This window comes from Elaeis guineensis, chromosome 3 (genome assembly GCF_000442705.2).
Source record: "Elaeis guineensis isolate ETL-2024a chromosome 3, EG11, whole genome shotgun sequence".
Lineage (NCBI taxonomy): Eukaryota > Viridiplantae > Streptophyta > Magnoliopsida > Arecales > Arecaceae > Elaeis > Elaeis guineensis.
Window position 1 is genome coordinate 119,676,893 of NC_025995.2, and position 15,884 is coordinate 119,692,776.

Below are 15,884 nucleotides of genomic sequence, written 5' to 3' on the forward strand. Positions count from 1 at the left end.
ATCAGATGACATCACTCCAATCAAAATTTTTTGGATTTATTGAAATTTTTGATTGGTCGAATGATGTGGCACTGCGCAGCGCAGAGGGTCTATATAAACCCTGTCTGCGCCTAGGGTTTTAAGATTCTGCTCCCTATCCAGCAAAAGCCAGCCACCCCTACTCTTCTCCACATCCTCCCTGGTGCTCTCTCTCTCCTCTTCACGTCCAAGGAGTTGGATGTCCATCTGGTGAAGGATCAAGGCGTGGTGACGCCTTGAACAGGAAGGCTGCAGGACTTCTTCGACAGACTGCTGCTCCAACTTCAGGAAGACTTTTGAAGATCTTCCTAATAGATTTAGTTCTGATTTTTGGAGCAGAGATTTGCGAGAAGACGATCCAGATCCTGCCCGAGTGGATACTGGTAGAGGCCAGGCGATTGCGTGACTAAATCAGAACCTCAGGTTTGCTGCGATCATCTACAGGGTAATCAGATTACCCTTGAGGTATTTTATGTTTCCTCATGTTTTTAGATTTATTTTAGAATTAATATCAGATAATAAAATTAGATCTAGAGATTTAGATCTGAAATAAATGTAGGATAATTTTTTTAAAATTATTCCGTCCCAGATTTGATGAAATCTGGAAGATCCTATAAGGAAAAAGACGGTTTTTCCTTCAGTTTGTATGTTAAATCTGAAAATTATTTTTATGATTTAAAATTTATCTTTTATACAAAGAATTTAAATCTGAAATTTAGTTTTGAAATCTAAAATTTGTGTTTATGCATGAGAGTTTTGGTTATGAAAATAAAAAATTAAGTCATGTAATTAGATTACATTTAGGATTTTTGATTTGAACATTATGGGTTTAATTCGATTAAGTAATTGATCATACAATTAAGTAATATGTTCATACAATTATTGTTGATCAAATCGATTGAATCTCATATATAGAATCGATTAATCTAAAGACCTAATTTGGCTCAATAGCTTGAGTCTGATTCACTTGAGTTAACTTATTTGGACTAATTGACTTATTGATGTCTGAGGTAAGTAATTGAGAGGTGGTTATTTAATTGGTTCCGTTAGCTGATCTGGTCAATTTATTGATATCTAAGGAAAGCAACAGGGGGATCCCCATCGATCTTGTCTTACCTGGTCAATTTGAAAGATTAAGTCTTAAATAAGATTGCTTGGCATTTTGGTTTAGCCCATGCGAATAAGATGTCATATGATGACTGATTAGATGAGACCGAAACCTAAACCTCTCCACAAATATTTAGTCCATAGGTCTTCCACCATTGTAGATATGCGGGCGTGTTATTGGTGTTGATTGTTCTCAGCTGGTTACTATGGTTCAATTGCACCGAAAACACGCAACCACTCTATTAGTAAAAAGTTGCTCCAGGGTAAGGATGGGGTTGGGCCCAATAATTGTTAGGTGAGAGATCCAATGACGGCCTTACACCTGCTTGTGAACGGTGGGTTGGGCTTAACTAAGGAGTGTGGTCAATAACTGTTAGGTGAGCCCACATGACTTAGAGACTAAGTTGCTGCAATCTGCTTAGAGAAGCATCTGGGCAAAGAGTTGTCCACGTATCGGTGTGCATGTATCAATAACTGTTAGGTGAGGTACATGGCATCGATGGGACCGCAGCACCCATTAGAAATTTTTTATCGCGTTAGGGTTTTCGTTTTCCACCCGGGGGAGTGAGGGATACGAAAAATTAGTGGGAGTCATTGTTTGCGTCTTAAAGTTCTTAGAAGCAAATATAACTTTAAAGTACAAAAGTCTAATTTGAATCTCTACTCTCACAGTTAAACAATGTCAGCCTCAAACTCTCTAGTCCGTATTCTTGAGTCCAATCGTTTGATTGGAACAAATTATAAAGACTGATTAAGAAACTTCAAGATTGTTCTGACCTCAGAAAAATTAGATCATGTACTCGATCAGGAACCCATAGTGTTACCAAACCGTCCTACTGCTTAGCAAAGAGCTACTTATGAAAAGTGGACGGATGAAGACAGTTGGATCAAGTGTTATGTACTGGCATCTATGTCAAATGAGTTGCAGAGCCAGTATGAGCATATGCCCACTGCCAGGGCTACGATCACTCACCTACAAGAATTGTATGGTGAGCAGAGCCATACAGTGCACTTTGAAGTATTCAAGAGACTCTTCAATTTGAAGATGCATGGAGGGCAGTCAGTTCATGAGCACTGTATGACAGTGATTAAGGACATTGAGGAGCTTGGAAAGTTCAGGCTTGATATGCAAAAGAAATTGCAGATGGATTTGATCCTTCAATCCCTTACGAATTCGTATAGTCAATTTATTGTAAATTTTATATGAACAAACTCGATTGCACTATATCCGAACTGGTCAACATGTTGGTCATTACAGAAGGAATCTTGAAGAGTTCAAGGGATACTGTTTTCGCTGTGGAGCGGATTTCTTCCAAGAGAAAGTCTAGTTGGAAGAAGACTAAATCGCTAAGAAGCAGAAGAAAGAGAGCAGGCCAAAGAATGACGTTCCAAAGAAGGCTGAAGCAAAGGAAAAGTATTTTCACTATGATGCTGAAGGCCACTGAAAAAGGAACTGTCCACTCTATCTGGAGAGCCTAAGGATCAAGAAGGATGATAAACCTTCAGAAGGTATGCTTATAATTGAATCTAACCTTACGATTTCTTCTACTTCTAGTTGGGTATTAGACTTTGGTTCGAGTGCTCATATATGTATCTCAATGCAGGGTCTAATAGAAAGTAAAAGGTTGAGGAAAGATGACATGATCTTTCGGATCGGCAATAGAGTAAAAGTTACTACAGAAGTCGTTGGCACTTATCCTTTCGATTACTGTCGGATTTTAGATTAGATTTAAAAGACTGTTATTTTGTTTCTGTAGCTAGTCGGAATTTGATTTTCGTGTCTGTGCTAGCAAAGGAAGGTTTTGAATTTAATTTCAATAAAGACTTTTATTTTATTTATTTACGAAATAAATTGGCTACACAAGGTCTTTTAATTAACAGTCTATATCACTTGCATGTTGATGCGAATGTGAATTTGAACGAGCAAATAGTGAGTGCCATAGGTCAAAAGAGATCCAGAGATAAAATTAACCAGAAATACTTGTGGCATCATAGACTAGATCATATTGGAGAGGACAAGATAAACAAACTGGAAAAGGATAGGATCCTTGGCTCTCTTCATCCAGAGTCGTATCCAGCTTGTGAATCCTGTCTTCGAGAAAAAATGATCAAGTTACCCTTTGTAGGATATGGAGAAAGGATCATTAAGTTGTCCTGATACACATCGATGTGTGTGGGCCATTTGATATACAGGTCAGGGGTGGTTATAACTACTTCATTATCTTTATCGATGATCTGTCTAGGTATGGGTATGTGTATTTGATGAAATACAAGTCTGAAGCTTTTGAAAAGTTTAAAGAATTCAGAAATAAAGTAGAAAAACAAACAGGCAAGTCCATTAAGGTTCTTCGATCTGATCGAGGAAGTGAATACCTTAGTCGAAAATTTTTAGGATATCTCAAAGACAACGGCATAGTCTCTCAATGGACTCCTCCCGGAACATCTCAGCTCAATGAGATATTCGAAAGGATGAATAGGACCCTATTAGATATGGTCAGGTCCATGATGAGCTTTACTGATCTACCTTTATATCTTTGGGGACATGCCTTATTAACTATCATTCACTTGTTGAATAGGGTTCTATCAAAATCTGTTCCTATCACACCGTATGAGATATGGTATGATAAGAAGTCGAGTCTAGGTTATCTTAAGACTTGGAGATGTTCGGCCTATGTCAAGAGACAATAGCTGATAAATTGAAGGATAGATCTGTAATAGCTCGTTTTATAGGGTATCCAAAAGAATCAATGGGATACTATTACTTTCTATAAGATACAATGTGATTGTGAGTCGGAACGTCATGTTCTTAGAAAAATAATTTATTCAGGATGGTGACAGTGGGAGGTCAGTTGAGCTCGAAGAGAAGGTCTCTGAAGAGCAAAGAGCTATAGATTCTCAGGAATCCATTATTCATGAGCTAGTAGTTGACGTTCCTCCACCACCTCATAGATCTAGTAGGATCTTCCGATCTCCTGAAAGGTACATGGGTATGCTTACAGAGGAAGTAAAAAAATATTCCTTATGGGAGATAAGGGTCATGGTGATGATCCTAATATCTTTGACGAGGCGATGTCTGACATCGATTTCGAAAAATGATTAGATGCAATGAAGTCAGAAATTGACTCGATGCACTCGAATCAAGTATGGATCTTAGTAGATCCACCTGAGGGTATAGTATTCATTGGGTATAAATAGATCTACAAAAAAAAAAAGGTGCCGATGGTAAGGTAGAGACCTATAAAGTTAGGTTTATGGTAAAAAGTTATTGTCATCACGAGGGTATTGACTATCAAGAAATCTTCTCGCTATAGCCATGCTGAAATTCATCCGCACTCTGCTTGCTATTGCAGCTTATTATGATTATGAAATCTAGCAGATGGATGTGAAAACTGCTTTCCTGAATGGATATCTTGAGGAAGATCTATATGAAGCAGCTTTTGGATTTCACATTTGATGATGGTGATCACAGAGTCTGCAAGCTGCAAAGGTCCATATACGAATTAAAGCAAGCTTCTCAAGTTGGAATCATCGTTTTGATGATGCGATCAAATCATTTGATTTCATTAAGAATGAAGAAAAACTGTGTATATAAAAGAGTGAGTGGGAGCGCAATAACATTCTTCGTATTATACGTGGATGATTCTCATTGAAATGATATTTCTATGTTGACCACGGTCAAAAGATGGTTGTCCAAGAAATTCTCCATGAAAGATCTAAGGGAAGCATTCTATATTTTTGAAATAAAGGTCTATAGGGATAGATCTAAAAGGATGCTGGCTTGTCACAAAAGCTGTACATAGAGAAAGTGTTGAAGAGGTTCAGCATGGAAAATTCTAAAAGAGGACTTTTATCTCTTAGGCATGGTATTAATCTTTTCAAAATGATGTCTCTGACCACATCTGAGGAAGTTCAGCGTATGAGTAGGATTCCTTATACCTCAGCCATAGGGAGCCTCATGTATGCCATGCTGTGTACTCGAATGATATTGCTCTTGCTGTGAGTGTCACGAGCAGATATCAGTCGAATTCAGATGAAGAGCACTGGATAGCTGTGAAGAACATCCTTAAGTACTTAAGAAGAACTAAGAATTTGTTATTGATCTTTGGAGGAGGTTCTGAGTTGCGAGTTGAGGGGTATACTGATTCAGACTTCATATTTGATCCTGATGATAGAAAGTCTACGTCAGGATGTGTTCGTTTGCAATGGTGGCGCAGCCAGCTGAAAGAGTTTCAAGCAATCCATCATAGCGGATTCGATCACAGAAGCTGAATATGTCGCTGCTTTGGATGCTGCAAAGGAAGGCTTCTGGTTCAAAAAATTTATCACAGAACTTGGGGTTATGACATCGAATGCCATGCCACTTTACTGCGACAACAATGGAGCCATAGCACTTGCTAAGGAGCCGAGATCTTATCAGAAATGAAAGCACATCGAACGGCGGTATCATATCATACACGACTATCTCGAAAAGAAATATATTGAGATGCGAAGAGTAGATTCCACGGACAACGTGGTAGACTCGCTGACAGAGCAATTGAGCCAGTCAAAAATGAAAGTCCACCTTGAGAGGATGGAACTTAGATTAGTGGTCAATTGGCTTTAGTGCAAGTAGGAGATTGTTAGATGTATGTCCTAGAAGTCAATTTGGCTGACGCATTGTAATAAAGCTAGGATACAATTTTGTACTTAATATATTAATTTGATCAATTAAAGGGCAAATTCATTTTTTATTCAAGTGTGATGTATCCTTGAATCATCTATGGAATTAACATTTCGATATATATTCTCAAAGTGTTGAGAATTATAGATATGTATTTAATTCCTAAATGCTCCCGATCATAGTATCATCATGAGGACGATGATCGATCCGGATGGACTGGTGCACAGATCGCTTCCTTCAGGATAGATGAGTCTTTGGTCTACAGTGTAGAGACACTGAGCGATGAATGAGGGTAGTTGTTAGAGAACTAGTACTGAGCGTGACTATATGAGAGATCACTTGAATTTCTACTCGATCGTCAGTGATTGTCTCGATGCTGTAGTCGTGTGAATGATCCTTTGACTTGCGATGGTATGATTGCTCACAGTGAGGCTGTTGGAGTTTGACTGACATATAAACATAGTCTCAATGAGCCTTTGTAGTAGATGTTGACGACAGTTGGTCCACTGTAAGAGTAAGATGCGCATCAAGATGGGATCTATCGATCTTGATAGAAAAGAGCAGTCTTATATGATTTGAGAGGTAAGTCCGAGAGTCTGTAGCCACAGCAGTGTGATTGATGGAAAAGAGTTTCTATAAGAATCACAATTGGACTTAAGCTGATCGAATTTATCATATGACTGATGATGAGGTTTGATGATTTATCCATGACTTGCTATCTAGTCGGAACTCACGATAGAGGGACCGAATTACACGTTAACTACACCTTGAGGTTCGTTTTCAGTTCTACTGAATTGTCACTACATACTGCTAGGTGTCACTGGTGGATTGTGAGAGCTCACTAGGATTGCTCAGGATCGACAATCCTTGATGAGTTAGAGTGAAATTGTTTCGACCCATTGAAAAGAGTTTCAATGATATAATGATAGAGATGATTATATATCTCACTACCAGATGGAATTGAATCTATGGGGTCACACAACAAAGGGATTAGATCTGGAATAAGCAATTGGACTTATGAAGTCTCAATTAGATTTGGAGAAATCCTATTAGGTTCAGAATAATCTTGCTAGCACATGGATGGATCCAATTTTCTCTTTACGTTTGAATTTCTTATTTGATAAGATTAATTCAAACTAAATTATCTGCTAATAAGCTAAATGAATTAGATTCATTGGGCTTCAATTGTTGGGTGTCTAAGTTTTTGGATCAAATGAATTAAAGGTTCAAGTCCTTAATTAATTTTCTTGATAGTTTTCATTGGGCGCCACTTGATTTGAATAAGTTGGGCATGTCCACCCACCCAAAAGTTCTAATAGTTGGCACCTAGTAGATTTTCTAAAGGAACTCAAATAACTAAAGGTATAAAGAAACCTAATACAAGTAGGACTTGTATTAAGTGGTTGTTTGGCTTTGAATAGAATTCAAATCTTATGCCTATTTAAAGGGGCCTCCCCTATGGTCCCTGGATACTTTAACCAGCAACCCCACACCCCCTTAGGAGAGCCCCACGCCCCTTTTTCTCTTCTCCCTCTCTTCTCCCTTAGAGATCCAATGCCCACACCTTGGGCGTCCTTCATCTTCCACGCCCAAAAGAGTTTGGGCGTCCCTCTTGTTTGCTAGTTTCTACTCCCTGGTTGCTTCATAATCTAGGGAAGAAAAGTAAGAGAAGAAGAGAAGAAGAAAGATCAAGGAAATGATCAAAGAGTTGATCGTGATCTAGGCTTCGTTCAAATTCGCAGGCTGATTTTTCTTGGAGAAGAAAAATCAATATTAAGAGGGCTGTTCAAGGCTGATCCTGAGTGGATACCCATAGAGGCCGGGCACTTGCGCGGCTAAGAGAGCTTTTTTCTTTCAAATCCAAATTTGAAGAAAGGAATTGCGAAACAGGTATGTGATTCGATCACATATTCAATTTCAGTATATGTTCAATTTTAGCATATGAAGTAGGTCCTTGTGGTTTGTGTTTTATGCATGCATGATATAGATTAAAAGGAGTTTTAATCTTCTATTCTGCTGTCATGTTTAGAAAAAAAATTTTGAAACATACATGCATGCCCTAATATAGAAATTCCAACACCATCATGGGGTCAAAAGTAATGCTTTCCTGCTAAAGTTCCTCAATCCAGAAAGGTATTTTACATTGGGCGCAGATTTTTTTTTTTTTTAAAGAAACAACAATCCACAAGTGTCCCAGTACACTGAATTTTCAGACATCCAACTTGTTAACTTGTGATACTGTGTCATTAATTACACAAATGCTTCCCTTTTTTTTTTTTTCCCTTTTAGCATGATGCTTATTTTGTATAGTTTTATATTAGGTTTATGTGCTGCATAGGGCTGTGTATAATTTAGTCAATTTGAATTAGGATTTTCAAATTTCGATTTCACTAAAATCTCCAAAATACTTCTCTTATGTACAAAATCTTTTTATTAATCTTTTGACTAAGATACAAGTATTGGTGACCATGCCCTATACTTTTAAAGATCATCTAGTTGGTATGCTTGGACAAATTCTTGCCAATAGCTGATTACTGTCTTTTACCTGTATCCTTTAAAGGTAACCTGTAAACCATCTCCTACAATAACATGTGCATCTTATGGTCAAAACTTTCTGTGCTCTAGTTTTTTCAGGAGTTCTGTAAAGAGGAGGTTATCTGTCAATAAAAGTGTCAATTTTTTGTATTCTACCATGTCTAAACATGACCTGAAGTGAGAAAAGTCTTACCGAATATTAATGAAGCACTTTAAACAAATAAAGTAAAAATGATAAAAATTGTCCCAGAATGGCTACATGCCTTTGCACGGTAGAAGCTTCCAAAACATCCCTGCCTCAGTGCAGTTTCCTTGTAGTGATTGAATTATTGAAGCTCTGAGCCTCTGATATGATGTCTAAATTAAAAAACTATATACAGCAATTTTAAGAGGAATTAACAATACTAGTTGTCAGTTGTGAAATGGATGCTATGGCTGATGGCTACTAGTTTGCTATGCATTCTCTGGAATATTTTATCTGTTTGACAAAATAATGCTCGTAGTTTTATCTTTGAAATTTTAATATCAAGCTTTAATGTTCATTGCAAATAAACGATCTATGAAAATGCATCCTGCATGCATGAACCAAAATAAGTGCATGCATTTATGCATGTATGCATCGATGCATATATTTGTGGTACATACTGATTTCTGGTCACAAATAACACCCCCCTCCCTCCCAAAAAAAAAAAAGGAAATTGAAAAGTCATGGGAATCTTTTGTTTTCATGCCAGGTCCACATTGCACAGAGTCATGCTGAACGGACAAGATCGCTATTCTGTAAGGCTTATTGTCTCACTTAACCAAATTCTGTAACATTGATGTTAATTTTAATATTTCAATCTTTCATCTTCAGTGCCACATCACTCCAGCCAAGTAGATCATCAAATCTCACTTTCTGCAGAGTTGCCTCTACAATATTTATTTGTCCCATGTATACATCTGGAATGCCTGATTAATAATATGATGCATTACAATCAGGTCATAAATTTGCCAAATCATACAATACAAAGTAAAGTCAAACTAGATAGCATAATCCTCCTGAAATTTTCCATTATGACACTGCTTATCAAATCCTGTAATTCATTTTAGATTTTGGATATGGTTTTTGTGTATTTATGGAGCAATGTATTATGTACTGGGAACTTTCATGAAAGGCTGCAATTCCATTTTAAATTGAGCTAATAATGTTTTAAGGAGATTTTTGCTTGCTATTTTTCATTATTGTCCAGACTGGAGCTGTATTTTGTGGAAATCTTAGGGCCTGTTTGGTATTGCACTTGTTTTCTATTTTTGCTTTCAGAAACCCACGAAGAAAAATGGACTATATTGCACAACATGTGCGATTAAACTTTTTTATTTTTTCAAAAGTTTGTAAATCTTTAGATTTTGTAGAAGCAAAGATTTATTGCTTTCAAAGTTCTGTGCATTGCTATCTTCAACATCAATCTCCTTACAAGATTTCACTAATTTGTATAGAAACAAAAACAGCAACAAGGCCAAACGGGACCATAGCTTGCTATTTAACCTGTCATCACAGAGCTCTCTTGAATCTCTACATAAACATAAACTATTTTGTTGGTTACAACTTATGTCCTGTCCAAACAGAGAGGAACTTCATTAATGATTTCCTGATGCCTGCCAGTACTTGAATACATTTTACATATGAGCACTATGCAATCGATAATGCATTCAAGTACCATATAACACAGAGCATGCTTAGCTATCAAATTAGCACTAAGAAATAAGCTTAGCTGCCACCTATGCACATGGAATTTGGTTCGCACCGGTTTCATGGTTTCACTACTTCTGAATTTGATTTATCAAGATTGAGGATGCACGATTGTGCCCTTGTTGGAGCAGGTTGCCTATTTTGTGGAGCCAAATCCTGAATGTCTGGTGGAGTGCCTGCCGTCCTGCCATTCTGAAGCAAACCCTCCCAAGTAAGTTTCACCATACCAACTACACCATTGAAGAATTTTAGTAGCTGACTGGTAAGATCCTGAATTTGATGTTATACGGTATCTTTTGACCGGTAAAACAACCGACAGTAAGTCAATTTTCGTTGAATGTAAAAGATGTTCTCTGATTACTTGTGGATGCTTTTATATTTTGTTTTTTTCTTATTAGAAACAGGAAAGCAGTTTATGGAGTTATAAATTTATTTTATGCCTGTATTATTGGTTAATGATGTTTTCTTTTTATGATCAGGTTCCCTCCGGTAACCTGTGGTGCATACATGGTTAAACGATACAAGGAGACACATGCTGATCTGAGCACATACAAGGAGCACGAAACCTCAAAGCAGACGGATGGGTTTGTTTGCAATAGTCCATAGTACCTCAATGAGCGCTTGTATGCTTCTTCGATCAACTCCTCACAAGGCATAGTCATGTAGTTGGTGTATGGTATAAAAAACAGTAAGTTATTGCGAATAATATTTGAGGGATATATAGGAGTGGTGTACGATTGTGTTTCTAGTGGAGCATACGAGTCTTATTTGTGGGAGTGGCTGGGACATACATGTAAGAAACTAGAATAGTGTGTTGTAGCAACTCCGTTCAAGTAGGTTATCACAGAACGTAATGCAGATGATATTTGGAGACATTGGGTGGAGTCATAAGGTGCCTTATTTGGAGAAGATGATATTTATTGTAATTTTGGTTTGAACAACTATCCTGGAGCTCTTTCTCCCTTCCCCCTTTTTGCCTTTGGGAGGGTTATACCTACAGGTGTCACATATTGACTTGATTTGATAACGTAAGCCAATCATATTTGGGTTAGGTTCAGGTCAAGGATTTCTATAAATAGGGTTGTGTATAGGTCAAATTTTCTAATTTGAACTTTAAATGGGTCAGGTATGGTCTGAGTTTCGACCCGCCTAGGTAACGAGAATAGGATTTTAGTCGGGGGGTGGGGGGAGGATAATCTAGGTCAATTCTACTAAAACAAAAAAAAGTCTAGCTCAAGTTGTCATGATTTAGAGTTGATGGTTTTCTATTTTTATTTATTTATTTATTATTATTATTATTATTATTGGGGTGGGGGGGGGGGGATGGAGGGGGAGGCCATGTTTACCTAACATAAATAATGACTTTTTTACTTATTATAAAAATTAGCTCGTAATTATTATAAAAATTAGATGGATTTTGTTATGGTATTTTTTTATAATATTTTATTATACAGGACATTATAGGTATTATATATTATGATTTTATATATTTTATTTTTTAAAAATAATATTTTATTATTTTTTTAATTTCTTCATTGCTTCTTCACCGGTTCTTCTTTCTTTGCTTCTTCGCGCCCACCTCTATTTTTTGGCACCATTGCAGCTACTCCGAATGATCCTCCATCTGTTGGCTCCTTTCCAGCCCCTTGTCCACGGCTCTATCTCTCTCCATCGGCGATTTTTTCGCATCTTGTGCCCATTCGCGGCTCGATCGTCCCCATTTCCACTCGTAGTCCCCTTCCCTCTGCCCACAGCGCCTGTTGGCCCATCGAGCACCCTCCCACAGCCTTTGGTGTCCCCCCGTCTCCATCCCCTTTAATGCATGCCCATGTTCCCCCATCCCATCTTTCCTTCGGCACCCATGAGTCGTCCGCCCTCTGCGTGCCCATGGGTCCTTCGCCCACGATCAAGCCCCCCACCTGGTGCCTGCGGCTTGTTTGCGCCACCACCTCCTGCAAGTCGCCTGCCCTCCCACCTATTTGTGGTCATCCCTCGCAGCCATCTGTGTTGTCAACCCTCCCACCCACCTAGGGTCACCCCTGTGCCCCCCTCTCCTTGTGGCCACCCCCTATCAACCCCCTCCTTATAGGCACCTGCGGGTCGTTTGCACCCTTGCTCGCCCCCCATTCCCACCCACAGGTCGCCTGCACCACACCCCATCCCACCCGACTAGCTCCCCTACCCCTTGTGGGTCATCCACCACCACGCCCCCCCACCCCCCCCCCCCCAACCGCTTGCCTACGGTTACCCCCTGTAGCCACCCACGGGTCATTTGCCCCCTCGTCGGTCATCCACCTTGTCATCCATCACCACCCGCGGCTCTTCTGCCCTCTTGCATGCTCACAGGTCCCCCCACGGTTGTCCCTCTGCTGGTGCCCGCCTACAGTCAACCCCTGCACCCTCAGTCGATGTCGCCCCCGCTATGTGGCTCTTCCATCCTCTCGCATGCCCACGGGTTCTTCGCCCGCTGTCACCCTTTTGCTGGTCGGAGAAGACCTTTTGGGGGAAAAAAGTTTAATTTAATTATAAGAGCTGCTGTCATCAATTTAATATTAAAATATTTTTAATCTTTGAAATATTTATCGTACCAGTCATGCACAGGAGCACTTTAGTTGGTTAAAATCTGAGTGGTCCATGTTTAATCTAATGGTCAGAAATACATAAGAACTGAAATATCTTTTAGAGCTCTACGATATTTATTTGTCCCATGTATACATGTGGAATGTATGATTAATAATATGATGCATTACAATCAGGTCATAAATTTGCCAAATCATACAATACAAAGTAATGTCAAAATAGATCGCACAATTCACCTGAAATTATCTATTATGACACTGCTTGTCAATCCAATGATTCATTTTAGATTTTGGATATGGTTTTTGCCTATTTATGGAGCATTGTATTATGCGGAAGCTTTCATGAAAGGCTCCAATTACATTTTAAATTGAGATAATTACGTTTTAAGGAGATTTTTGCTTGCTATTTTTCATCATTGCCCAGACTGGAGCTGTATTTTGTGGAAATCTTAGGGTCTGTTTTGTTTTCGAAAATCCAAGAAGAAAAATGGACTATATTGCACAACATGTGCGATGAAACTTTTTTATTATTTCAAAAGTTCATAAAATTTTTAGATTCCATAGAAACAAAGATTTATTGTTTTCAAAGTTCCACGCAAATGCTATCTTCAACGTCAATCTCCATACGATATTTCAGTAATTTGCATAGAAACAAAAACAGCAACAGGCCAAAGCAGACGTTAGCTTGCTATTTATCCTTTCATCACAGAGCTCTGTTGAATCTTTGTAAACTATATCGTTGGTTACAACTTATGTCCTGTCAAAACAAAAAAGAAGCATCATTAAATGTCAGCTGTCTGCCTCATGCCTTCCAATACTTGAATGCGTTTTAACATATGAGCACCACACAATGGATGATGCATTCAAGTACCATATAACATGAAGAGTCATGCTTAGCTATCAAATTAGCACTAAGAAATAAGCTTAGCTGTCACCCATGCTCATGGACTTTGGTTCACACCGGTTTCAAGGTATCACTACTTTGTAACAAGATGGAGGATGCAGGACTTTGTCCTTGTTGGAGCAGATTGCCTATTTTGTGGGGCCAAGTCATAAATGTCTGGGGGAGTGCCTGCCATCCTGCCATTCTGAAGCAAACCCTCCTAAGTAAGTTTCACCGTACCAACTATACCATTGGAGAATTTTAGTTGCTGAATGACAAGATCCTGACCGGTAAAACAAACACACACCAAGTCAACTTGTGTTGAATATAAGAGGGGTTCTCTGATTAACTGTGGATGTTTTTTTTATTTTTGTTTTTTTTTTAATTAGAAACAAGAAAGCAGTTTTCAGAGTTATATAAATTTATTTTATGCGTGTATTATTGGTTACTGTTGTTTTTTAATCAGGTTCCCTCCGATAACTTATAGTACGTACTTGCTTAAACTATTAGATGATACGCATGCTAATTTAAGCACATACAAGAAGCATGAAACCTGAAAACAGACGGCTGGATTTGTTTGCAAGAGTCTATAGTACTTCAATGAGCGCTTGCATGCTTTTTTCCATCAACGCCTCACAAGGCATCATCATGTAAGTTTGGTGTGTATGGTATACAAAACAGAAGTTATTGCAGATAATATTTGAGGGGTATATCTATACAGGAGTGGTGTACAACTGTGTTTCTGGAGGAACTTAAGTCTTATTGGTAAAGTAGCTGGGACATACATGTAAGCCACTTGAATGGTGTGTTGTAATAACTCGGTTAAGTTATAACGTAATGCAGATGATATTGGAGACAGGTTGGAGTCATAAGCTGCCAGACTGCATATATGTAAGCAATAATTCTGATTATTTATTGTAAGTTTGGTTGGAACAAATACCCTAGAGCCCTCTCTCTTCCACCTTTTTTCTTTGGGGAGGGTTATGCCTAGAGGTGGCAAATATTGACTTGATTTGACAAGCTGAGCCAATTTTATTTGGGTCAGGTTTGGGTTAAGGATACCTGTAGTTAGAGTTCGGTGTAGGTCATATTTTCTGACTTGAACTTTAAATGGGTCAGGTATGGTCTAATTTTCGTCCCGCTTGGGTCATAACAAGTGTTTTATTTGGGTTGAAATAATCTAGGTAAGTTGTTATAATCTTGAATAAAGGTTTTTGTGGTGGGTGTTTTACTTAATAGTCAATAGTGATGATTGTTTTAATTATTTTGGAAGTTACATCGTAATTATTATAAAAATTAGATTTAATAGGATAGCTTAGGCCTATTAGGAATTTAGTTTTCCAAAATGGATTAAGGCAAAATGGAATATATATATATATATATATATAAGCGTGAGTTGATTTCGTGCATGTCAACATGTAAGTTCTCGAGAAATTTGTTATGCACTACGGATGGTGTAGAAAATCCGACGTGAAGCGTACTACTTTACGTGATTGGTCCTCGTAGCCACTACTTTTCAATACATATTTAATACCTGCAATTTTATTTTTTCGTTTCAAAATTTTGAATGGCGAAAATATCCCTATTTTTTTTTAAAAATTATGATATCTTATATCCATATTATGACATCCGTGCAAAAAGTCATAATTTTGACGCATGCTACAAGATGTCATAATTTTTTTCAAAGGACAGGAGTATTTTTTCGATATTCAAAATTTTCAAACAAAAAAAATGAAACTGCAGGTATTAAATGTGCATTGAAAAATGATTGGACAAAAATATCCCTTCTATATTAGGATATCCTGGGCATATGATGACATCATAGGCTATATTATGACATTCTATATGCAGAAAGTTATAATTTGACATAGAATGTCATAATATACCACGGGATATCATAATTTCCTAAGCCATATTATGACATTCTGCATGTAGTAAGCCATATTATGTTATAGGATGTTATAATTTTTTTTTCAAAAGACAGATATTTTCATCATATAAAATTTAGAAGGTTATAATTTTTTTTTCGAAAGATAGATATTTTCATAATATAAAATTTTGAAACGAAAAAGTAAAACTAAAGACATTAAATATGTACTGAAAAGTAATGGCTACATGCGCTCCACATCTTGTTTTCTACGTCGCCCGCGGTGTACAAAAAAAATTCTTTGTAGGTTCCCTGTCTAGGAGAGTGCGGCAATGTCGTCACAATGTCGTCAGGTTCCCTGCTGTGCAGCCCAAAATCCCTGAATTGCTGTCAGGTTCGCTTCTGCCCAAAATCCCTGAATTGCCATCAGGTTCGCATCTGCCCTGATAATTCTATTAGCTAAACCCTCTGAAACAACCGATACACTCTCCTACTCTTATGTA

At 38.0% G+C, this 15,884-nt stretch overlaps 1 protein-coding gene across 5 annotated transcripts in view; it reads left to right on the forward strand.

The window, feature by feature from the left end:
- LOC105040531 (kihadalactone A synthase LFS) overlaps positions 1-14,188 on the forward strand; it is a 58,442-nt gene extending 44,254 nt beyond the window's left edge. For 3 of the 5 annotated variants that reach the window (XM_073254655.1, XM_073254656.1, XM_073254654.1), the window contains 3 exons: positions 9,055-9,100; positions 10,184-10,263; positions 10,532-10,993. In XM_073254655.1, coding sequence (XP_073110756.1) covers positions 9,055-9,100; positions 10,184-10,263; positions 10,532-10,658 — 253 coding nt within the window. In that variant the 3' untranslated portion in view covers positions 10,659-10,993. Of the gene's footprint in view, positions 1-9,054; positions 9,101-10,183; positions 10,264-10,531; positions 10,994-14,160 lie in introns of those variants that run through there. The other 2 variants (XR_012140179.1, XR_012140180.1) reach the window with 2 other exon arrangements.
- The last annotated feature ends 1,696 nt before the right edge of the window (positions 14,189-15,884 follow it).